Source organism: Boleophthalmus pectinirostris, unplaced genomic scaffold, assembly GCF_026225935.1.
Source record: "Boleophthalmus pectinirostris isolate CB_2022bp ecotype Guang Dong unplaced genomic scaffold, ASM2622593v1 HiC_scaffold_22, whole genome shotgun sequence".
In the NCBI taxonomy this organism is placed as follows: Eukaryota; Metazoa; Chordata; class Actinopteri; order Gobiiformes; family Gobiidae; genus Boleophthalmus; species Boleophthalmus pectinirostris.
Window position 1 is genome coordinate 3,005,675 of NW_026571190.1, and position 25,527 is coordinate 3,031,201.

A 25,527-nucleotide genomic window follows, 5' to 3' on the forward strand; every position below is an offset into this window, starting at 1 on the left:
TATTTTAGGTCAGTGACGTCATCCAGCTTCACAAAATGTTAAACAGCCTCAAAACAGCAGAAAATCATGCTAAACGTTTGTATTTAGTTTGTGCTGTTTTGTGCTGTGATGATTTTCATTTCCATCCATCCATCCATTTTCGTCCGCTTATCCGAGGCCGGGTCGCGGGGGCAGCAGCCTAAGCAGGGACTCCCAGACTTCCTTCACCCCAGACACGTCCTCCAGCTCCTCCGGGGGGACCCCAAGACGTTCCCAGGCCAGCCGAGAGACATAGTCCCTCCAGCGTGTCCTGGGTCTTCCCCGGGGCCTCCTCCCTATGGAGAGTGTAGAGCTGGTCCAGTGTTCCACGGCCAGGACGAAAACCACACTGCTCTTCCTGGATCTGAGGTTCGACTATCGGCCGGATTCTCCTCTCCAGTACAACTATATTTCTAAAATTATGAATTATTATTTTTGTGAAAATTATATATTTTGTATGTCATTTCTGCTCAGCTGACGCAGCGACTTTAGCAAAACTTCACAAAACTAGTGAAGAGAAACGACCTGCGGCTGTGGAAAAGTCTGTTCTATTATATGAAATATGAATCAATAGCAAGTTATTAAAGACTGACACAGACTTTTACACACACTCACATTGTTCCTTTTCACTAGTTTTGTGAAGTTTTGCTAAAGCTGCTGCCGTCGACTGAGCGGAGATGAATAATTAATAATTTTAGAAATAAACTTGCACAAATGAAAATGGCCACAGCACAAAACAGCACAAACCAAATTAGAGATGCGTGGAGTGTGGTTACAGCCGAGGTATCTGTGGCTAAACGGCGGGTCGGGTGGATGACATGACCAAAAATAATATTGTAATTCAATTTGGGCATATATAGTCTATATAGTTAAGCATTGTTACCTACATGTGAAAAAAACAAGTGTCATTGTACAGTCTATACTTGAAGTATGAACAGAAGAGGATATAGGCTCATATTTAGTTAGTTAGCATATTTTTGTCTTACCTGTTTCATTTGGAACATAAAGTGGACGAGACAGTACTACTACTACTACTACTACTACTACTACTACTACTACTACTACTACTACTACTACTACTACTACTACTACTACTACTACTACTACTACTACTACTACTACTACTACTACTACTACTACTACTACTACTACTACTACTACTACTACTACTACTACTACTACTACTACTACTACTACTACTACTACTACTACTAACTACTCCTACCTCCTACTACTACTACTACTACTACTACTACTACTACTACTACTACTATTACTACTACTACTACTACTACACTACTACTACTCCTCCTCCTCCTACTACAACTACTCTACTACTACTACTACTACTACTACTACTACTACTACTACTACTACTACTACTACTACTACTACTACTACTACTACTACTACTACTACTACTACTACTACTACTACTACTACTACTACTACTACTACTACTACTACTACTACTACTACTACTACTACTACTACTACTACTACTACTACTACTACTACTACTACTACTACTACTACTACTACTACTACTACTACTACTACTACTCTACTACTACTACTCCTACTACTACTACTACTACTACTCTACTACTACCTAGTACTACTACTACTACTACTACTACTACTACTACTACTACTACTACTACTACTACTACTACTACTACTACTACTACTACTACTACTACTACTACTACTCCTCCTACTCCTACTACTACTACTACTACTACTACTACTACTACTACTACTACTACTACTACTACTACTACTACTACTACTACTACTACTACTACTACTACTACTACTACTACTACTACTACTACTACTACTACTACTACTACTACTACTACTACCACTACTCCTACTAATACTACTACACCTATTACTACTGCTACTTCTACTACTCCTCCTCCTACTAAGACTACTACTACTACTACTGCTACTACTACTACTACTACCACTCCTACTACTGCTATTGCTAGTCCGACCACTACTACTACTGTTCCTCCTACTTTTACTACCACTACTACTACTACTATTTACTACTACTACTACTACTACTACCTACTCCTACCCCTACAACTACTCCTACTCCTACTACTACTACTACTCCTATTACTACCACTACTCCTACTACTCCTCCTCCTCCTACTACTCCTACTACTCCTACTGCTCCTACTACTACTACTACTACTCCTCCTCCTACTACTTCTCCTCCTACTACCACTACTCCTACTAATACTACTACACCTATTACTACTGCTACTTCTACTACTCCTCCTCCTACTAACTACTACTACTACTACTACTGCTACTACTACTACTACTACCACTCCTGCTACTGCTAGTCCGACTACTACTACTACTACTCTACTACTACTACTACTACTACTACTACTACTACTACTACTACTACTACTACTACTACTACTACTACTACTACTACTACTCCTACTACTACTACTACTACTACTACTACTACTACTACTACTACTACTACTACTACTACTACTACTACTACTACTACTACTACTACTACTACTACTACTACTACTACTACTACTACTACTACTACTACTACTACTACTACTACTACTACTACTACTCCTCCTACTACTACCACTACTCCTACTAATACTACTACACCTATTACTACTCCTACTACTACTACTCCTATTACTACTACTACTACTCCTACTACTACTACTACTACTACTACTCCTACTACTCCTACTGCTCCTACTACTACTACTACTCCTCCTACTACTTCTCCTCCTACTACCACTACTCCTACTAATACTACTACACCTATTACTACTGCTACTTCTACTACTCCTCCTCCTACTAAGACTACTACTACTACTACTGCTACTACTACTACTACTACCACTCCTGCTACTGCTAGTCCGACCACTACTACTACTCCTACTCCTACTTTTACTACCACTACTACTACTACTACTACTACTACTACTACTACTCCTACTACTACTACTCCTACTACTACTACTACTACTACTACTACTACTACTACTACTCTACTACTACTACTACTACTACTACTCCTACTACTACTACTACTACTACTACTACTACTACTACTACTACTACTACTACTACTACTACTACTACTACTACTACTACTACTACTACTACTACTACTACTACTACTACTACTACTACTACTACTACTACTACTACTACTCCTCCTACTACTACTACTACTACTACTACTACTACTTCTCCTCCTACTACCACTACTCCTACTAATACTACTACACCTATTACTACTGCTACTTCTACTACTCCTCCTCCTACTAAGACTACTACTACTACTACTGCTACTACTACTACTACTACTACCACTCCTACTACTGCTATTGCTAGTCCGACCACTACTACTACTCCTCCTCCTACTTTTACTACCACTACTACTACTACTATTTCCACTACTACTACTACTACTACCACTCCTACTCCTACAACTACTCCTACTCCTACTCCTACTACTACTACTACTACTACTACTCCTATTACTACCACTACTCCTACTACTCCTCCTCCTCCTACTACTACTACTGCTCCTCCTACTACTACTACTCCTACTAATACTACTACACCTATTACTACTGCTACTTCTACTACTCCTCCTCCTACTAAGACTACTACTACTACTACTGCTACTACTACTACTACCACTCCTGCTACTGCTAGTCCGACCACTACTACTACTCCTACTACTACTACTACTACTACTACTACTACTACTACTACTACTACTACTCCTACTCCTACTACTACTACTACTACTACCACTCCTTCTACTACTACTACTACTACTACTCCTACTCCTACTACTACTACTACTACTCCTTCTACTACTACTACTACTACTACTACTCCTACTCCTACTCCTACTACTACTCCTACTCCTACTCCTACTACTACTACTACTACTACTACTACTACTACTACTACCACTCCTACTATTGCTACCACTATTACTAGATCTGTCTATTTTGTTTCAATATCAGTTATATTTTAAAACACGCAGACATTGTAGCGTAGGCTTCCACTCGGTGTAGAAAGACGATGACTCTGAAATAACATCGGGCAATGGCAGAATGTTCAGAATGTAACAACATCCAACACGAAGGCAAGAAGGTTCAAAAATCGCCTAGTCGGAAAATGTTGTCAATTAATTAGCTGCGCAAGACAATCAGGTGTTCATTGTTACGGACAATTAAGATTGTGAACATACACGCTGAGCGAAGTTTGGAATGAATGAGCTTTAGAGTTTGCATTTTTATCAAGGCTCCTTAGTTTGTTTGCTGTATGATTGTTCTAAAATCTAAAATCAATCGGCGGATGGCGGGCGGGTGCGGTTTTGAAAATTGGTCAAAACCTTGGGTGCAAATGGATAATGGGCGGATGATGAGTTTTGTGTCACGGTTGCGGATGAAAAAATAGCCCATCTGCGCATCTCTAAACCAAATACAAATGTTCCTTAAATTTTCTCTTGTTTTGAGGCTGTTTCACATTTGGAGGGACTGGATGATGTCATTCCCCCAAAATAAAACTGTTAACATCTTAACCCTCATATTGTGTTAGAAAACTACACGTGTCTTTAGTGTTACCGGGTCAAATTTGACCCGTGATTTAACTCAGCCTGAAAATACTTAAAAACACTAGTTATCATCCAATATTGTTTTTCACCTCATAACTAACTTAGTATGTGTTCATGTCCATGGAAACACTTTTAATTTTTTTTTTTTTTTTTGGCTTCACAGACCTTTTATCTTAAAATATACCACTCATTTTTGATTACAAAAACTGTTTAAATTCACTAATTATATTTCCTATAGTGATAAAATTTGTAATTATATTATATAATTATACTATAATCATAATTATATTATATATAATACATATAATATAAATCTAATTTATTTAAGTATAATTATATTGGGTGTCAAGAGGCTTGGTGACCATGAAATGTCACCTTTTCTTGACTTGAAGACGTCTCTTTGAGCCTCTATGACAGGGGTGTCCAAACTTTTTTCATCAAGGGCCACATATCTAAACACAGACGAAGCAGAGGGCCGATCGAGGGCAGTAGACTGGTGCTCAGTACAGGAAATAATTGAAATGTGTGCATGTTTAACACGTTAGAATGAGCCATCAGTCTTTAATCATGCTAAGATCCTTAAAATATAAAATAAAAGATCCAAAATATTAAATATTATCATATCAAGGTAGATTTTCAAAAAAAAACTTGCAGTAAAAAAATATTTTTTAATTGACGCAAGGTAATTTGGGCCAATTCACCTGAAAGCCTGAGGGCCAAGAAAAATTTGTCTGAGGGCCGCATTTGGCCCCTGGGCCATAGTTTGGACATGCCTGCTCTATGACATCTGGGTTCTCCTCACCACATGTGTGCTCTTGTTCAGGGTCATACTGAACCTCATCCTCATCCACAGACGTATATATGAATGGACATAACTAACGCTGTAGCCACCGCGTTCCAAATAGAAAGTTCTCCAGGAGGCTCTTCCGGCTCCTTCTGACTCTGGCTCCAACTGACTTATGTTAGGATCTTGTCGTCCTTCTCTCTGTACCTGCTGCTGTGAGCCTCGTCATTTTGGTCTTAAAATATTCGTATTAACCTGTGACACATGATCCTGATTTTTTTTTTTTTTGGCTATTTTGTCCATCCAAAAAATCCTATTCATAACATAGAACCTTGATTCACTCCTGTAACTCGTGAACATTGTGAGCTTCATTTGAGCGGCGCTAAACACTGTTGGTAACATCCCACTCACTTAGTCCACTTCTTTTATACAGTCCATCTCCTCATCCTCAGACACATCTTCCTCAGCTTCACTTTCCTCTCTGTCTTCAGAATCACTGTCATGACCAAAGATCTGATCCAGTGCCTCATAAACAGTGAACCTGCTCATGTTGACTGATGCTGCAACAGATACAGCTGATAATATCTCACTAAAACCCTGTTTATATATGACAATGTTTATTTTTGATTCAAACTGTATCAATGTGCTGTGAGAAAGAGAAAAGTTCAGGTGGATGAAGACGGCCTTGTCATATTTGACCTGTAACACCACAAATGTCACTTTTTTTCCCAGAACTTTACAATTTACTAAAATGGTGAAAATTAATTTTGTTGCGTTAAAATAGTTGTATCTGAGGATTAGATGAAGCCTCGTTCCAGTACAAAAAAGCAAATGGTAGTTTTTACATACCTAAACTTGAAAATGGGTCAATTTTGACCCAAACACAATATAAGGGTTAAGAATCAGAATTGCACAAATGATTGACTCCATTTTGTGGTGTTTTAGAGCATTTTGGAGCTTCCTGGGGGCTGTTGACCCTAATTTGACCTATAAAAGAATCTTTAATATCTCCAAAACTAAAGCAGCACAAATGAAACTTTTTGCAGCACAAACGGTTGACAGGTTTTGTGCGGGTTTGCGTTTGATGGGCGGCCAACTTCACGCAGATTATCTTTACTGCGGTTTGTTGTTCCCGTTTGACTGAACGTTAAACCCACAGAGTCTGTACCTGTCAGCTCTGCTCTGTGTGACGCCAGCACTTTGAATAAACACGGTCACCTGACACTGTGCAGAGTCACATCCTCTTTCTCTTTCCTCCCCTCTCACATCCGTCCATCTTTCTATCAATCCTTCTCTCACACCCTCTCTCTCTTCTAACACCACCCTTTTCTGTTCTAGCCTCACGTCTCTCCTTCTGTTCCTTCCCTCTCTTTCTCTTTTCCCTCTCTCCATCTCTCTCTTCTTCTACACACACTGACATGCATGTATTCACTCTGCATTTGATTAAGTCTTTAGCCCAAGTTTACCTCCCAGCGCACTGCACCTGTTCACTCTTTAGTCTCCATAAATGCAGTACTTTTACTCTAAGGTGACCGGATTTTCAACATTCAAAACTGGGACATACCCAGGTTGGAATATTTGTTATAAATAAGATTCTGAAAAGAGCGCGTAACATTGTCGTGTCAGTCATAATATGAGGAACTTCTATTATTATTTTATTTTATTTTTTGCTTTATGGTCACTTGTAAACACGATTCTGTATTCTGGATAAACAAATGTAAATTTATGCTCCTCTTTACTGTTGGCCGGGATCAGATTACCATATTTTTCGGACTCTAAGGCTACGTTCAGACTGCAGGGCTTAATGCTCAATTCCGATTTTTTTGTGAAATCTGATGTTTTTGCGAGGTCCTTCACATTTCCAATTAAATGTGACTTGTATGTGACTCCAGTGTGAACATTAAACGGCCCAAAAGTGTCCCACATGTGACACTGGAGACACGACGACGTCAACCGCAGCGAGCGTCTCTGTGTTTACTGAAGTTGTCCAAACATGGACGCAGCATTGAGCACCTGGAGATTTTAAAGTTCCTCTCGTACCGGAGCCAGAACATGATCAACTTACTTGTTTTAAGGAGGAGATTGAGAAGGAGAAGGACGAGGTTTTTGGTCGTGGTGTTTTGTGGGACAGTTGCAGCCACGTCTGTTGAAAGGAACGTGTGGATGTGGAGATGTTGCCAAGAGTGGTGAGTGGTGATGTGCTTCACTTCAGTGACATGGAGTTCATTAACTATTTTCACCTACTTCAGTGCAGAATAGTGACGTTTGTGGCTTGTTGATAACGTGTAGGTGGATGGATGAGCTTTGGCCGTTCACACTGAAGTCACATGTCAAAAGATCAGATATGTATCGGTTTCAGGAGCACATATCCAAGTGTCCTGGGTCACATTTGAAAAAATCAGATCTGTGTCGTTCAGACTGTCATTAAAAGATCAGATACAGGAACATAGGGGCCAAAAAATCGGATTTGGGTCACTTCAGGCTGCAGTCTGAACGCAGCCTAAGTCACACTTTTTTTCATGGTTTGAGTGTTTCCTGCGACTTATACTCCAGTGCAACTTATATATTAAATGTATATTAAATACTAATGTTCACACTGACAGCGTGGAGAGGTTCTAGTCTTGTGTGTGAGTATTTGCTGCTCCTGTTCCTCCTGTACCACTGTCACTTCACTCTACTGCACATGTCTCCTGCAGAAAGAGCCTCTGTTCTGTCTGTATCATGTCAGTCGATCGCACCATTACTTCTGCACCACTGAACAATTTAACATTTAAACAAACTTATAAAGACACTGAGAAGACTGAACACAAATGCCTCCAAAAACAAAATCAGATTTTGCAGATTACAAACTGCAAGTCGTGAAATCTGCAGCTGAAAACAGTAATCGAGCAGCAGAAAGAAAGTTTGGAGTAAGAGAGAAACTTGTGACACCAGGAGGATGCACCATGAAACTTTCCTGAAGTCACTGGATGGATGGACAAAGTCTGGACTTCAGTGACACTGAAACCATCCTGTCGGGATTCAGAAAGACCCGAATAATTCTAACTGGAACTGATGCTGAGTCTGACGACAGCGACACAGAAGAGGAAGTGGCGCTCTGTTTACCTCCAGAGGTCGAGGTCGAGTTGTTCAGAAGTGACACCGAGGATGAAGAATTGAATGGATTTAGTGATTTGGAGTGAGATGGAGAGTTTGTTAAACTTGTTCTGTTCTGTTGTTTATGTTATAGTTTATGTGAAGAACTGTTCATATGTGACATTAACAGTCTGTTGTTCTCTCTTCTATTGGTATTACTACAACTTGACTTTACACAGGAAATGTCAGTTTCTGGTTTCAGATTTTACAAAATATATTTTGCCTAAAAAGTGTGACTTATAGTCCGGTGTGACTTATATGTTTTTTTATTCTTCATTATGCATTTTTTTGGCTGGTCTGAAAAATACCGTAGTCAAAAATTGTGATTGTCTCGTTTAAGTCCTTGTTTAGACCTGATGTAGTCCTGGTTTAGACTTAATTTAGTCCTGTTTTAGATCAAATTTGTCAAAAATAGGGACACCTGGGACATTTCTTGTATAAAACTGGGACAAATCAGTGGTTTTATATAAATATGCTGGGACAGGGGGCTCAAAACTGGGACCGTCCCGGGTGAACAGGGACGGTTTACTGACATTACTGATTATATTACACTCTAGTGGAAAATCATTGGATTCAGTGTCAGTGCAATGACATGTTGGACCTTTTAAAAAGACTGGGGGGAACCAATGTTTTAGTTCCATGTTTCTATACATGCCGTTACCGCTGCAAATTATTATTCACTCCGTTTGGACACTTCCTTCGTTTGCAGTGTGCTACTGATCAAAAAGTGAGTATTTTTGTTGTTTAAAGGTTGTATGGAGGATTTTTTTGTCAGTGAAAGTTTAAAATACCACTAAGACGCAGCAGTCTTGTAATTATGATGACAAAAAAAAAAAAAAAAAAGAATGAAAACCTATCAACTGTGGATGTAGTGAGGCCAGATAAACATCAGCCAATAGAAAACAAGGCTCCCTCATTTTCTATTGGCTGTTAGGTTGTCAATCAATCTCCTTAGTGTAACTGACTTTCCAGCGCGCAGGGATTACGTGATTTATGAGGTTTTTCAAACCGTAGCTTCCTCGCATTTCGCAAAAAAGTATGTTGCGATGGCGGACGAGAATCAACGACCAAACGCCGCAAAAGAAAGTCCGTTTTTGAGGTCGCTGAAAGAAGAAGAGAAGGAGAAAAAGCACAAAGACAAACTGAGGTGATTCTTGGAGATCTCTTCCAGCAACTGCGCGAGTGAAGCGGACGACGGGTCTAAAACCGGATGCATCTGCATCTCACTTCAACAGTAATTCTGAACGCACACTGGATGTAAACAAGCGTGATTTCTAGAGTAAAGAGGTGGGAGGAAACTTTTCTACTGAGGGAGCTGTGGAGGAGGATGGTGGTGTCACGCATGCACATGGACAGTGTTGGGGAGTAACAGATTACATGTACCGGAGTTACGTAATCAGAGTACAAATTATGAGTAACTGTATTCAGTTACAGTTACTGTTTCAGTGAGTGGTTAATTGGATTACAGTTACTTTGTTGAAATAAATGGATTACACAGCAGTATTTTCCTGTTTTCACATTTTGGGCTAAACCAGGACTAAAACCAGAACTAAAACCAGAACTAAACCAGGACTAAACTAGAATTAAAACCAGGACTAAAACCAGAACTAAAACCAGCACTAAACCAAGACTAAACTAGGACGAAACTAGGACAAAAACCAGGACTATACCAGGACTAAAACCAGAACTAAAACCAGGACTAAACCAGGACTAAAACCAGGACTAAACCAGGACTAAACTAGAACTAAAACCAGCACTAAACCAAGACTAAATTAGGACGAAACTAGGACAAAAACCAGGACTATACCAGGACTAAAACCAGAACTAAAACCAGGACTAAACCAGGACTAAAACCAGGACTAAACTAACCAGGACTAAAACCAACTAAACCAGGACTAAACTAGAACTAAACTAGGACTAAAACCAGGTCTAAACCAGGACTAAACTAACACAATATGACACTAACAGTAGGTGGACATAATTGTGATTTCATATAAAAATAATTTCTCTATCAATAATATTTTTTATGTGGTCAAGTATGAGTCATTTTCAGGATGTGGTTGTTACATTCATGTAGTTTTAAAAAACATGACGATATATATATTTTTAATTTATTTATTAAATGACAAATGGTAATATACAAAACAAGTGAAAAATGACAATATCAAGTAATCCAAAGTATTCAGATTACGTTACTCACTTTAAGTAATTTAATGGATTAGGTTACAAACTACATTTTGGGATATGTAATCTGTAATCTGTAGGGGAATACATTTTAAAAGTCACCTTCCCAACACTGCACATGGACTGTCGCTGTACTTCTCTTCCCTTAAAAAATCCTCTGTACAGCCTTTAAATCGTTGTTCACTTACAGACAAGTTTAAATCGTAGATATTTATTTGTTTTTGTGTTAGTTTTTGCTCTTTAACTGCTTGTGATGAATTTTAAGTTTGCTTATTTTTAATTTATTTTCGCACACATTAATACATTTCCATTTTCTGCTGCCACCATTAAAGCCTGCTCTCAATTCATCCTGTCTCCTGATTCTCTGATTAGAATCAACTGTCCACACCGGCTGCTTCAATCAGCATTTTTCTTCTTAAGTTAATGTGGACATGACCGGATCTGTTTAAAACACACTCTGTGACTGAAGCCAGGGGAGTAATGGCACATCCCACACACCCACTCAACCTGTTCTTCACTCCTCTGAAGAACAGATTCAGAAACTCTTTTATCTCCACAGTCATCGGCCTTTTCAACCACTCGACAAGCCCAGTCCCTGCTGCACCTCGCCTTTATTTGCACTTCACATGCTAAGTGTAAATGGTTGTCCTTGTATTTTTATGCGCTCCTGTTTCTCGCTCGTGTAAAGTTCTTATGTGGATGTTTTTAATCTGCTTCACCGGATTTGCCCCATGGAGATGAAACAAAGAAATCTAATCTAATTATCCAGAGACTCCAGAGTGTATTCATCTACGCTCACTGTCTTCAAAAGAGAAAACTCACCGGTTCAAAAGTGCCTTTAAATAACTGCACCTCCTGTTTATCTGTTTCTTTCATTTGTGTTTGTGTGTCCTGATCTGTGTGAAGTGTCTTTGGGTGTCATGGAAAGCTCTGTACAAGTGTTATGTATGATGATGATGATGATGATGATTATAGACCAGGGGTGCTCACACTTTTTCAGCATGCAAGCTACTTACTAAATGACCAAGTCAAACTGCACTGAAACACTCTGTGCCCCTTTTTTGGACCCTCCCCCACAGTTTGAGAACCTCTTCTTTAAGAGAACTTCCTCTGGCACTTTACACAAAACTGTGAAAAAAGTGAAGGAAGATTTTTAAACCTGTTTTTTAAAGTTCCAAACTGGAGTTACATTCTTTTCTGGTTTTGCAGTGATATTTACCAGCCTCTGCACGTTTACCAAACCAAACGCACATCGTGACAAACACAGATGCATTTGTGCACTTTTGTTAGACAAACTTCAGCCAAATGTGGCAGTAGGTCTGTTCTGTAGATCCGCTCTATGCTGTAGACCTGCTTTGTGTCAACACTGGAACACAAATTTAGACTGGTTTTTGCTTCACGTTTGGTCTTGCTCTTCTAATCAGCCGCACTGTGGGAGGGGCTTGTGTTCGCTGTACGCAGGAAGGAGCGAGAGCGTGAAAAGGCGAGGGGCGGCGTGCTGACGTGAGGCAGATGGACAGGTAGGATGTTTAGGAAGTTGAACCTGCCCTGTGATGCACGCTGGTACACGAGGGCACACGCTGTTGCAGACGAGCCGTGCATAGGGAGCGTGTGTGTTTGTGATGTGCCGTAGAGTCTCCGCGGGTTTCAAATGAGCGCACAGGCTGCACTGAGACGCCCCACACGCTCCTGCACCCGCTACAAGTTTATTACCAACAGCAGCGGCCGTAATGAAATATGATCACACTTGTTGAATGTCAGACCTCGAGTGAGAGACAAGACCGAGTCCAAACACGATCGAGTCCGAGATGAGACACGGAGATCTACCCACACGACCTTGGCGATCGACTGGTAGATCGCGATCGACGTATTGAGCACCCCTGTTATAGAGAGTATAAAGGTTTAGTTCTTCACTTGTTGATTGAGCGGAATCTGGACTTTATGACTCATAATGTCACAAATGAACTGTAGCACTTGTGGTTGGACAAAGAGGTTTCAGAGAGTCTATGTTTACTTCCATTTATTGCTGTATGCACTGAAACACCAGAGACACATCTGTGACCACACGTCCGAGCACATTTTACAGTTAGGACCAGCGAGACTTTGACCCAAAAGTCACATTTTTAACAAACATGCACTAAAATGCCAAAACAAGGCCAGAGATAGAGACACTCCTATTTCAGACACAGATAATCAGTAGAAAAAAGTGATTTGGGTGTTTAGTGGCCCTTTAAAGAGAAAAAAACACAGAGCTTCATGACGACTATTTGAATCTGATTGGTTGAAACTTCACAACAGCAGAACAAGCCAAAAAATCTAACTTTAGTTGCATTGAGTTTAGAGAAAACCTTATTTTTGACCAAGATGGAACTCACAAATATCATGAGAATCCATGTTGCTGTGCAGGGTTAGTCCTGATCAAGACCTGATCTGGAGATGGTTCAAACAGCAGTATTTCAAATGTAGAGAATTGAATTTACCTCACAAGGATCCATAAAGTATAACTTACCATACAAGCAGGTGGTGGTACATTTTGCACATTTTAGACTGAGAAACAAGTGTAAACTTTTGGCAAACTTTTAAACACAACTTTGCATATAAATCAAATGAAGTAATAACGCTTGGCCTGGTTCAAAGACGGATTATTTCATTTTATAATAATGACATAATCGACGTGTGTCTGCTACAGTCTCTGCAAACAGCTGCGCTCTCAAATGAGCCAAACAGATTTTTAATTAACCACCAACTCCTGCCGTGACGTGATTTCACCATTAGCACAAACGCATTTATATAGAACAGTGAAAGAAAGAAAGAAAGAAAGAAAGAAAGAGAGGATATTATGCACATCATTTTACCCACGCTCCCACACAATAAGTCTCCATAAAACACTGCTGAAGACGATGACGATACCAACAGAAGTGTTAACAAAAGTGTGCAAGAGTGACCGGTCTTGGTCTAAAGATCAAGACCTGCACTTCTCCAGCTCTAAAAGGCCAATAAGCAAAATATAAGAAACTGGGTTATAGTACGAGTTGGGAAGGTGACTTTTAAAATGTATTCCCCTACAGATTACAGATTACATCCCCCAAAATGGAGTTTGTAACATAATACATTAAATTACTTAAAGTGAGTAATGTAATCTGAATACTTTGGATTACTTGATTTGCTGTAGAGTAACAAAGACTAGGATATCGTAACATAAAGAAAATTAAAAGTCCAGACTTTACTGAACCAAATTAAAAATATTACTGATAGAAGATGAGGAGACACGTCCACGTGGCATGGTTTCATCCTGTTAAATCCTCTTGTAGTCCTGTTTTAGATCTGGTTTAGTCCTGGTTTATACCTGGTTTTAGTCCTGGTTTATACCTGGTTTTAGACCTGGTTTAGACCTGGTTTACCTCTAGTTTAGACCTGGTTTAGATCTGGTTTTATTCTGGGTTTTAGTCCTGGTTTTACTCCTGGGTTTACTCCGGGTTTCACTCCTGGTTTAGACCTGGTTTAGATCTAGTTTAGACCTGGTTTTAGTCCTGGTTTAGACCTGGTTTAGACCTGGTTTTAGACCTGGTTTAGACCTGATTTAGACCTGGTTTAGATCTAGTTTAGACCTGGTTTAGACCTAGTTTAGATCTGATTTAGATCTAGTTTAGACCTGGTTTTAGTCCTGGTTTAGTCCTGGTTTTAGACTGGGTTAAGACCTAGTTTAGCTCTAGTTTAGACCTGGTTTTAGTCCTGGTTTAGTCCTGGTTTAGATCTAGTTTAGACCTGGTTTTAGTCCTGGTTTAGACCTGGTTTAGACCTGGTTTAGACCTAGTTTTAGAGCGGGTTTAGACCTAGTTTAGCTCTAGTTTAGACCTGGTTTTAGTCCTGGTTTAGACCTGGTTTAGATCTAGTTTAGCTCTAGTTTAGCTCTAGTTTAGACCTGGTTTTAGACCTGGTTTTAGTCCTGGTTTAGACCTGGTTTAGTCCTGGTTTTAGACCTGTTTTAGGTCTAGTTTAGACCTGGTTTTAGTCCTGGTTTAGTCCTGTTTTAGACCTGATTTAGACCTGGTTTAGTCCTGGTTTAGTCCTGCTTTAGTCCTGGTTTTAGACCTGTTTTAGGTCTAGTTTAGACCTGGTTTTAGTCCTGGTTTTAGTCCTGGTTTAGTCCTGTTTTAGACCTGGTTTAGACCTGGTTCCGGAAATGACTGAAATTACCGAAGGAAAAAACACAAAAAAAACAAAAAGGGTGATACAGCCCAAAATGTGAAAACAGGAACATACCACCGTGTAATCCATTTATTTCAGCAAAGTAACTGTAATCCAATTACCACTCACTGAAACAGTAACTGTAACTGAATACAGTTACTCATAATTTGTACTCTGATTATGTAACTCCGGTACATGTAATCTGTTACTCCCCAACACTGGTTACAGTACAAGTTGTGACAGGATCCGCCGCCTGTTCCGACATCCTTCATTACAACATGTCTCTGTTTCGACGTACTGGTTTTCTGACACTTTTTCTATCGCTATTCCAAAATATTCAGGCTGCTGTCCATGGTGCTGAATGCAGCAGCTCTATTGAGAGGTAGGTAGGTACACTATTGGTCAAAAGTTTAAGAACACTACACTTTTTCCAGTTTTTTACTATATATGTAGTATGTGTATACTATATATATAAATGACTATTCTAGTTGCAAATGTCTGTTTTTTGGGGCAGTATCTACACAGGTGTATAGAGGCCCATTTCAAGCAACTGTCACTCCAGTGTTCTAATGGTACAATGTGTTTGTTCTTTGTGTCAGAAGGCTAAAGGATGATTAGGAAACCCTTGTGCATCATGTTAGAACAGCTGAAAACAGTTTAGCTGGTTAGAAAAGTTATAAAACTGACTTTCCTTTGAGCAGGTTGAGTATCTGGAGCATCACATTTGAGGGGTCAATTAAACGCTCAAAATGGCCAGAGAAAGAGAACTTTCATGTGAAACTCCACAGTCTATTCTTGGTCTTAGAGGTGTGTACTACTCCCTTCAGAGAACAGCACAAAAAGGCTCTGAGCAGAGTAGAAAGAGAAGTGGGCATCTTGACCGTACGGTACACAAGAAGTGTCCATCCAGCCAATCCAATTTGTGGGAGGATTCTTGAAGTGTGGGGTGAAATTTCTCCAGATTACCTCAACAAATTAACAACTAGAATGCCAAAGGTCTGCAATGCTGAAAATGCTAATGGAGGATTCTTTGTCGAAAGCAAAGTTTGAAGGAAAAAAAAAAAAAAATTTCAAATACAAATCATTATTTCTAACCTTGTCAATGTCTGGACTATATTTTTTGTTGATTTTACAACTCATGGTGGTAAATAAAAGTGTGACTTTTCATGGAAAACACAAAATTGTCTGGGCGACCCCAAACTTTTGAACGGTAGTGTATGTAAGGGTTAACCAGAATAATGTGGTGTGTGTCTCATTCACATTCACATGAAAAGAACAACCAAAGGCCAACCCCGACAACTCAACACTGAACACGCTGCCGTTTTTTTTCAAGTGCCCCTGTGTAGTACTGGACCAAATGACTAAGTACTCCAGGTGTGATAAGACCAGAGCCCAGACAAGTGTCCAACTGAGGGTGGACAAGTTGGAGCACACCTGTGGGACAAAGTGATGCCTCTGCCCACATTTCCCTCTGGATCAATATCACAGACACATTGTGCCTGAATGAATGAAGTCCTCTGCTTTCAGAGCACATGTAACTTTACCCCCAGTGTCAGGGAGTAACAGATTACATGTACTGGAGTTACATAATCAGAGTACAAATTATGAGTAACTGTATTCAGTTACAGTTACTGTTTCAGTGAGTGGTAATTGGATTACAGTTACTTTGCTGAAATAAATGGATTACACGTATTTTCCTGTTTTCACATTTTGGGCTCTACACCCCCCCACCAGAACCAGGACTAAAACCAAGTCTAAACTAGATCTAAACCAGGTCTAAACCAAGACTAAACCAGGTCTAAACCAAGACTAAACCAGGTCTAAACCAAGACTAAACCAGGACTAAACCAGGACTAAACCAGGACTAAACCAGGACTACAACAGGATTAACAGGACTAAATCCTGCTGCGTGGACGTGTCTCCTCGTCTTCTATCAATAATATTTTTAATTTGGTTCAGTCTGATCTTTTAATTGTCTTTTAGCGTACAAAACTTCTTATGTTACTATATCCCAATATTTGCTTCTCTACAGCAAATCAAGTAATCCAAAGTATCCAGATTACGTTACTCACTTTAAGTAATTTAATGGATTACGTTACAAACTACAGTTTGGGGTATGTAATCTGTAATCTGTAGGGGATTACATTTTAAAAGTCACCTTCCCAACACTGTTTACCCCTCACTGTGCCACCAGAATGCCCCAGTGTCTGTCCCAGCACTTCTTGTTGCCATGGCTGTGGTTCGCTGCTCTCGTGTCTGTCTGACTCGCACACTGAGCATTCTTTAATTTTATTTGTTTATGCAGTTATTGGCCTTATCCACATGAAACAATGAAACAATAATTGGTTAAAAGTTCAATGTCGTCTCTGCCCGTGTAAATAAACAAAAGTGTTTTTTTAGTGGATGTTTTCAGCTAAAAATACTTTGAACCGTAAGATTAATCTGACACGTTTGTGGAAACAATCCCAGACAAATAATGAAAAGTTTTAACATTTGTGGATCAGAAGTTTGGAGTTTTCTTTCAAAAACAGTGAAGCTCACGTAGAGTTACATAAGCCCTGCTCTCCATCTCGAATTATGACCTCAAATTCTAGAACTTACTGAACTACTCTGCAGTGACACTACGTTTAGGGTGTTCTACATGTATGTCTATGGTAGAATGTTCAGCAACAACGGAGGAGGGAGACACAATACATGCATTAGAAAATACAGCAAAAAATAAAATAAAAATAAATAAATAAATAAATTAAACATAATAATAATAATAATAATAACAAGTGGAGGAGTTCAAGTATCTCGGGGTCTTGTTCACGAGTGAGGGGAGGACGGAACATGAGATTGACAGGCGGATCAGTGCAGCTTCGGCAGTGATGCGGTCGCTGTATCGGACCGTTGTGGTGAAGAGGGAGCTGAGCCAAAAGGCGAAGCTCTCGATTTACCGGTCAGTCTTCGTTCCTACTCTCACCTATGGTCATGAGCTCTGGGTAGTGACCGAAAGGACGATACGAGACGAGATCGCGGATACAAGCGCTCGAAATGAGTTTCCTCCGCAGGGTGGCTGGGCGCTCCCTTAGAGATAGGGTGAGGAGCTCAGTCACACGGGAGGAGCTCGGAGTAGAGCCACTGCTCCTCCACATCGAGAGGAGCCAGTTGAGGTGGCTCGGGCATCTGTTCCGGATGCCTCCTGGGCACACCAAAGCGTCAAAGCGTCCAGTTTCTATGTAAAGTCTATGTGGACGTGCGACTAGAGCGTCCTGCGTTTATGCGGCGCGTCTTCAGCGTCAGAGCGGCGCAAATCTGTTGTCAACGAGGCGCGTCTTGAGCGTTTTGGCGTCAGCGGTCTAGACACGCGTCCAAGGCGTCAGCGTCAAGAAGTTGAAAATGCTGAACTTTTCGCATCACACACACCGTGTCAACCAATCAGGGACGAGTATCCAGAGATGCAGCGACGCTATTATCAGGAAGAAAAACCCGAGAACCAGAACGAGAGCCACAAACACGAGCGGAGCATGAATATATACACCACAATCACCGAGCCGATCGCGAGGACTACACCAGAACTGGACCAGGACTAAACCAGGACTAGACCAGGACTAAAGAAGGACTAGACCGTGACTAGACTGAGACCAGACCGGGACTAAACAAGGACTAGACCGGGAATAGACCGAGACTCTCTCTCAGTCTGGTCTGACATTGTTTTGGGAAAAGACCAGGACCGGGCTCTTGTTTCCAGATGCGCGTCAAGTATTTTTCTCCCGTTCGTCCACGGTGTCAAAGATGCGCGTCGGGGGCGTCTAAACTCAAATGCAAAGGCATCCAAATAGAGACATCAAGGCGTTTTTTGACGCTTTGGTGTGAACGACCCTTAAGAGTTTGATCCTCAACAAAAAGGTGAGAGTGACTAACTAAAAAGAGAGAGACTTGTTCAACAGCACAGACCATCTCGCCTGTTGTAGTTCAGGCAATTCAAGTTCAAGTCAATTCTTTATGGTCACATTGTGTTAAAATAAAGGTCAGATTAAAGTTCGTCAGACAGAGCAGAGCCTCTAGTTAGCATGGCAACCCCAGGCACTGTTAATAACACCGGCTCAAACATATCAATTATTTGTATCTGGATGAAGACGTGTACATGTTGATGATGTATTGTGTAGTCCTTTCAGCTAAACATAATTGTAAATAAAGTTGGATCATTTACAGATAATGTCAGGTGTATGAAACAAAGAGCACAATGACACAATCAGCCCGCGGCACAACGCTGCAGGCCAATCAACACACACAGCCTAATCATACACGAGTACAGAAGTCACACAGGGACAAACATTTAAAAAACATTTATCGGACTTCATTTATTTCACTTGTTAGTCATTAGAGCCTATTTATATATTTCATTTGGTTTCAAAGTTAAATTATGAGTCAAAGGAACACATTCCACAAAAGAACTTAGTTGACTTTTTGGAGCTTTTCTACCATGTTATAATAATTGTTTCTTCATCAAAACATGAACAGGTTTAAGATACATGTTTAAGTAAATTAGTGATCTCTCCCAGGCACTATTCAAACCATCCTTATGGGTGACATAGGCTAGAGCACGGGTGTCCAAACTTCTTTCATCAGGGGCCACGTATCTAAACACAGACGAAGCAGAGGGCCGATCAAGGGCCGTAGACTGATGCTCAATACAGTGAATCATTGAAATATGTGCATCTTTAACAGGTCAGATTGATCCATCAGTCCTTTATTCATGCTAAGATCTAGTGATGGGCGAATGGAGCGTCATGAAGCATTGACACCTCAGTCGCAATATTGTCTCAAATAGTTTGATGTGTCTGGGGCCTTGGAGAAACACTGACCTCTAGTGGACAAATTTAATCATGGGGCCTGGTCAAGCACAAGTAAACATCAAGGCCAAAAATTCAAGTTAATGCATCTGATATAAAAAATGTATTGAACAGATACATATGTACTCTAGTTTATGAAACTGTTGACCTTTTTTCTGTACCATTTTTGGTTCTAAAGTTCCATATGTTTTAAACAGACCATGTATGAAACATGGAACAAAAATTATTTCCAAATGTCAAAGACCTGCAAATCATGTCAATAAATTGATGTATTTCATCATATCTTGTGTTATTCCATCTTTGAACTGTTGATGAAGGTACATGATTTAAAAAAAAAAAAAAAAGTATTTAAAATGATAAAAATTTGCTTGGAAGGTTACCTTTCATTTTGAAGTAATATTAAAGTATTTGGAAGAAAAAAGCTGACAAATTATGTAAAATCCTGCACCTTCTACTTGCTTGCACAATTTTTCCTCCGTTACCGTGACCTTTCTTAATAAAAAATCTCATTACTCAAAAAGTAAGAGGTTTTTCAACCTAATCTTGTACCATATGGTAGAAAACTATATGAAGCAAATATTCAAACCAGTTTGTTAAGGATATGGAAGTGAGAACCAAGAGTTATCACTGTTTGGATTTATTGCCCAAAAAGTGCTGCATATTTCATTCCCTCTGTTACCGACATGAGTTTTTTAAATTTTTTGTCAACAACTTGAAAGAATATCACAGGTTTAACTTGACCCTGTTGGAGTGTAACTCTTTCCTACATTCTGATACTTTACTTATTTCAATAGTTCCTCTAGTTTCTGAATAAGAGACATTTGAATGTCAAAAATCTGCCCCTTTTTCCCTTCATTACTGCTTGACCAGACCCCATTGTCACGCAGGTGTCTCAGCATCGATGAAGTATTGTTAGTGTAAGACAATACTTGTGTGCAGAGCGACACCGTACCGACAACAACAATAATAATAATGATTTAAAATAATATGTAAAGAGCAACAAAAATAGCTGTAAATAAGAAAAGAGGTGTTACCTTGTTAGGTGGAATTAGATCAAAGTGATCCCAAACCATGGATCACTTTTTTCCACTTGTAGATGCCATTGAAAATGAAACAAATGCCAAAAGTCGCCAAAAGTCGCCAAAATCACCAAAATCACCACTAACGTCACACAATACTCCTCACTACCCGACATTTTTAAGAAATATTGGTGCATCTTTTATACTGTAGCAGTTTAGCGCTTTTCAATTTTCCATCGATGTTAGTGCATTGTTTTCTGCAAGTATAGCATTTCCAAAACAATCAAAAGCAGCAAGGTGATCTAAATATGTTCTGTAGTAGCACTTAATACCCCACAGAAGTGTAAGACGATGTTAAAGTACAATGTTAGATGTAACAGTCTCACAGAATTTTGTGCAGTGAGTCCATGGAAATACTTGTGTGTCTTTATTCATGCTAAGATCTAGTGACGGGCAAATGGAGCCTCGTGAAGCATTGACACCTCAGTTGCAATTTTGTCTCAAATGGTTGGACGTGTCTGAGGCCTCGGAGAAACACTGACCTCTAGTGGACAAATTTAACCATTGTCACGCAGGTGTCTCAGCATCGATGAAGTATTGTTAGTGTAAGACAATAGTTGTGTGCAGAGCGACACCGTACCAACAACAACAACAATAATAATGATGATTTAAAATAATATGTAAAGAGTAACATAAATAGCAGCTGTAAATAAGACAATAGGTGACTTTGTTAGGTGGAATTAGATCAAAGTGATCCCAAACCATGGATCACTTTTTTCCACTTGTAGATGCCATCGAAAATGAAACAAATGCCAAAGTCGCCAAAATCACAACTAACATCACACAATCCTCCTCACTACCCAACATGTTTAAGAAATATTGGTGCATCTTTTATACTGTAGCAGTTTAGCGCTTGTCAAACCACGGAAGTGCACTGAACCAATCACAGAGCGGAACATTCACTGAGCCAATGAAACGCTTCGATACACTGAAGCGATCGACACGCAGAGTGAAGCAGTAGGGGGAGGGACCGACACTTCCACACTTTGGTCACGTGAGCGGCTGCTGCGAGACGAGCTCCGAGGCAGTGCTTCAGAGTGATTTGTTTCAGAAAGAACGAGAAGTGCTCCAGAGCTCCCACTCATTTGTCCATCACTACTAAGATTCTTAAAACCACACACTAAATATTACATATTAGGTTTATCAAGGTAGATTAAAAAAAAACAACAAACAAACAAAAAAACTAGTAAATTCACCTGGAAACCTGAGGGCCATGAAAAATTTGTCTGAGGGCCGCATTTCACCCACAGGTCATAATTTGGACATGCCTTTGCTACAGCATGGAAACCCTGTCTACAGTAAAACCACACGCTTTGAGACTTAAGTGTTCAAAGATCAGACTCTGCACTTCTAGTTTAGATACAAGTCCAAACTGTGTTATTATTATTTATGAAATGTGGTGCAAAACTTCAGATACAAGATGTTTAATGCACAGAAGACTGGAGATAAAGTCCACAGGAAGTAGAATCACTATCGCGAATCTGCAGCTTCACCTCGATCTGTGCACTGTGTGGGTGTAAACAAACACACGTGAGGAAATACTTTAGCCTTTTTACTTTCAAAGAAGGCTTCAAAGTGGATTCACAGTGAAGTTTTGTGGACTGGATGTCATTATGTGTGGAGGACAATTTCTCTGGATAATGTGGATGAGACGCTGCACTTTAAATTTACCACTTTACAAGAGGTGAGGAATAAAGTTTTCTCCTTTTTTTTTTTTTTGTATTTTGTGTCTCTGTGTCCATTGTAGGAACACAAACAATATCCTGCATGTGTCATTAGGCCTATTTAAATAATACTGTGTCTGGTTCGGTCAGGTTGGTACACAAATATCTTAATGCCTGTCGGGTTCAGGTTGGATTCGATCACTTCTCTGTTGGACACGGGCTGAGCTCAAACTGAAAAAATTTGGCCCGATCCACAGTCTAACATAAGCCCATAAGCCTTCATCAGTCATGCTCCTGCACAGCAATTTTCCATCGATGTTAGTGCGTTGTTTTCTGCAAGTATAGCATTTTCAAAACAATCCAAAAAAAAAAGCATGGTGATCTAAATATGTTCTGTAGTAGCACTTAATACCCCACAGAAGTGTAAGAAGATGTTAAAGTACAATGTTAGATGTAATTTTGTGCAGTGAGTCCATGGAAATACTTGTGTACTTTTCCAGTTGATGGCTGAATGCCACACAGTGCACTTTGTTGATTGCCATGGCTGTGGTTGGCTGCTCTTGTGCCTGACTGGCGGCCACACTGACATTTTAAAACTGTTTTTTTCTTAGTTTGTTTTATTGCAATTATTGGGCCTATGTGCATGAAGCAATGATGGATGCAGAGTTCAATGTCTTGTTTGTCAGTATAAATAAACAAAAGTGTTTTTGTTAGTGGATGCTGTCATCTAAAAAGACTTTGAGGCGTAAGATTAAAATGACAAGTTTGTGGAACCAATCCCAAACTATGATAAGAGAAGGTTCAACATTTGTGGATCAGAAGTTTGGAGATTTGTATAGAGTTATATCATATAAAATAATCTCCATCTGAGATTAAGACTTGAATTGTAGAATGTGGACACAACATATGGATACTTGGCAGTGACATTGCACAGGGGGTGTTCTACATGTATGACTACAGGCAGAATATTCATCGGTTATGATTACACAATGTACACATTAGCAAACACTTTTAAAAACTTCTGAAAGCCTAAAAAAAAATAATAATAATAAAAAGAAATCTGAAATCTGAAGAATACAATTACAAAACAAATTTAAACAAGACATTTTCAGGAGCCTGTGATCAGTGCGAGCGTTCATGGTCCTGTTTAAGAGTTTGATTTTCAGCTAAAAGGGGAGAGTGATTCACTGTGGTCTAATGCTCGCTCACTTGTGACTGTAAACTTATTTGAGAGTTTTTATTAACAGCACAAATCATCTGACCTGCTGTAGTTCAGACTAAATCAGTTCATTATGATCAGACTGTGTTAAAATGCAGCTCAGATTAAAGTTTAAGAAGTAGGTTTTAGATGTCGTCTGTGCATGTTTGATGTAAATTAGTGATCCCTCCCAGGCAGGATTCAAAACCTCTCCTCACAGTGGCTCTTCTGCTAATGGGTGATGACACAGTCCCACAAGCCTTCATCTCCCATGCTCCTGTGCAGCAGTTTGCCACTGATGTTAACACACTGTTTTCTGTGAATATAGCATTTTCAGAATGAGTAAAGGTAACATGTGACTTTAATATGTCATGTATTAGGTGGTAATACCCCAGAGTACCACCCAAACTCTAAATACTATGTTGGGTGTAACTGTCCCTCACAGAGTTTTGTGAAGTGAATACATGGTTCCATGTACATTTCCAGTGGACGTCTGAGCCTAGAGCACTGTGTGACTCACACTCTGCAGCTCGTCCAAATACATATACATATATATATATATACACACACACACACACATATATATATGATATTCCGCACAGTCAGACTATCATTAACACATCTACAGATAATCTTTTACAGATGAGAAACAGTCAAGGTTTCAAACACTGCTAAACACAGTCTGAGGTGTACTTTTCTATCATTTACCAACCTGATGCTTCTGCTGCACAGGGAGCAGTCCTCCTCATGCTCTTCCTCCACCAAGACAAGACACCAGTGACTCACCTTCTGACAGTGTGGTTTATGAGCATTATGTCTATTAGATCATTCATGTTCATATTCAGATTTTTATTTATTTTTTATGTTTTTTTGTTTACTCACAAACTGTCTTTAGCGTGAGGCCCTGTGAGGTGGAAGTGTGTATGAGACTGCATGTGTACAGTATGTAGAGTAAGCAGGTCCCCTGGGTTTACCAACACTTGTTTTATAGTCATGTTTATTTTAAACGAAACGTATGTAGCCTCCTCTTCTGTTTTGAAGAGGAACTACAAGAAACTGTGTTGCCAGAGCAGCCAGGACACATCCAAGTGTGTCTCATCCTCAGTTTATGGACAGACCTCATGTGAAGCTCAAAACCCCCAGAAATCCCTCCCTGAGCTGCAGAGGCTGCACTAGCACTGACTTATGACCATTCTGCTTTGGACATCATGTCCAATGTTTTTGTAATTAAGAATAAATCAGCATTATAAGTGTTACCAAGGTCTCTAGTACATTATATTCATGTGAAATTCTTGATATTTTGGATGAAGGTAAAGGGCGGGTCAATGCCTATAACAAAGTATCAGTCCCATGATAATAGAACGCTGTGCTCTACCTGCTCTGTATCTCCCTCTCTTGTCTCGAAAAGACACTCGTGTTGTGAGGATGACCTTTTTTGACTTCTCCAGCACATTTAACACCATCCAACCTCTGCTATTGAAAAGCAAACTGATCGAGATGTGAGTGCATTCCTCTGGTCAGCTGGATTACAGAGGACCTCACAGGAGACCTTAGTATGTCCGACTGGAGGACAGCCTCTTTGATACTGTTGTCTGCATCACCGGAGCTCCACAGGGACTGTACTGTCACCACTTCTATTTACACTGGACACATCGGACTTTAGATACAACTCAGAGCTGTGTCACCTGCAGAAGTTTTCTGACGACACAGAAACTGTGGGAGGTCTCAGGAACAGCGATGAAGAGGAGCACAGGCAGCTCACTGAGGACTTTGTGGTTTGGTGCATGGCTAACCACC

The 25,527-nt window shown here is 39.9% G+C and overlaps 2 protein-coding genes across 2 annotated transcripts; one reads left to right on the forward strand and one right to left on the reverse strand.

Annotated features, from left to right (window-relative positions):
• Window positions 1–1,009: 1,009 nt before the first annotated feature.
• On the reverse strand, window positions 1,010–1,899 carry LOC129410292 (uncharacterized protein DDB_G0271670; the record flags this gene model as incomplete). Its single annotated transcript, XM_055157978.1, has 3 exons — window positions 1,010–1,246; window positions 1,349–1,580; window positions 1,631–1,899. Coding segments are annotated over 3 exons (738 nt in total), but the record flags the coding sequence as incomplete, so codon positions are not given.
• A 521-nt stretch (window positions 1,900–2,420) lies between these two features.
• LOC129410263 (uncharacterized) lies at window positions 2,421–3,214 on the forward strand (the record flags this gene model as incomplete). Its single annotated transcript, XM_055157804.1, has 2 exons — window positions 2,421–2,843; window positions 3,071–3,214. Coding segments are annotated over 2 exons (567 nt in total), but the record flags the coding sequence as incomplete, so codon positions are not given.
• Between the last annotated feature and the right edge of the window lie 22,313 nt (window positions 3,215–25,527).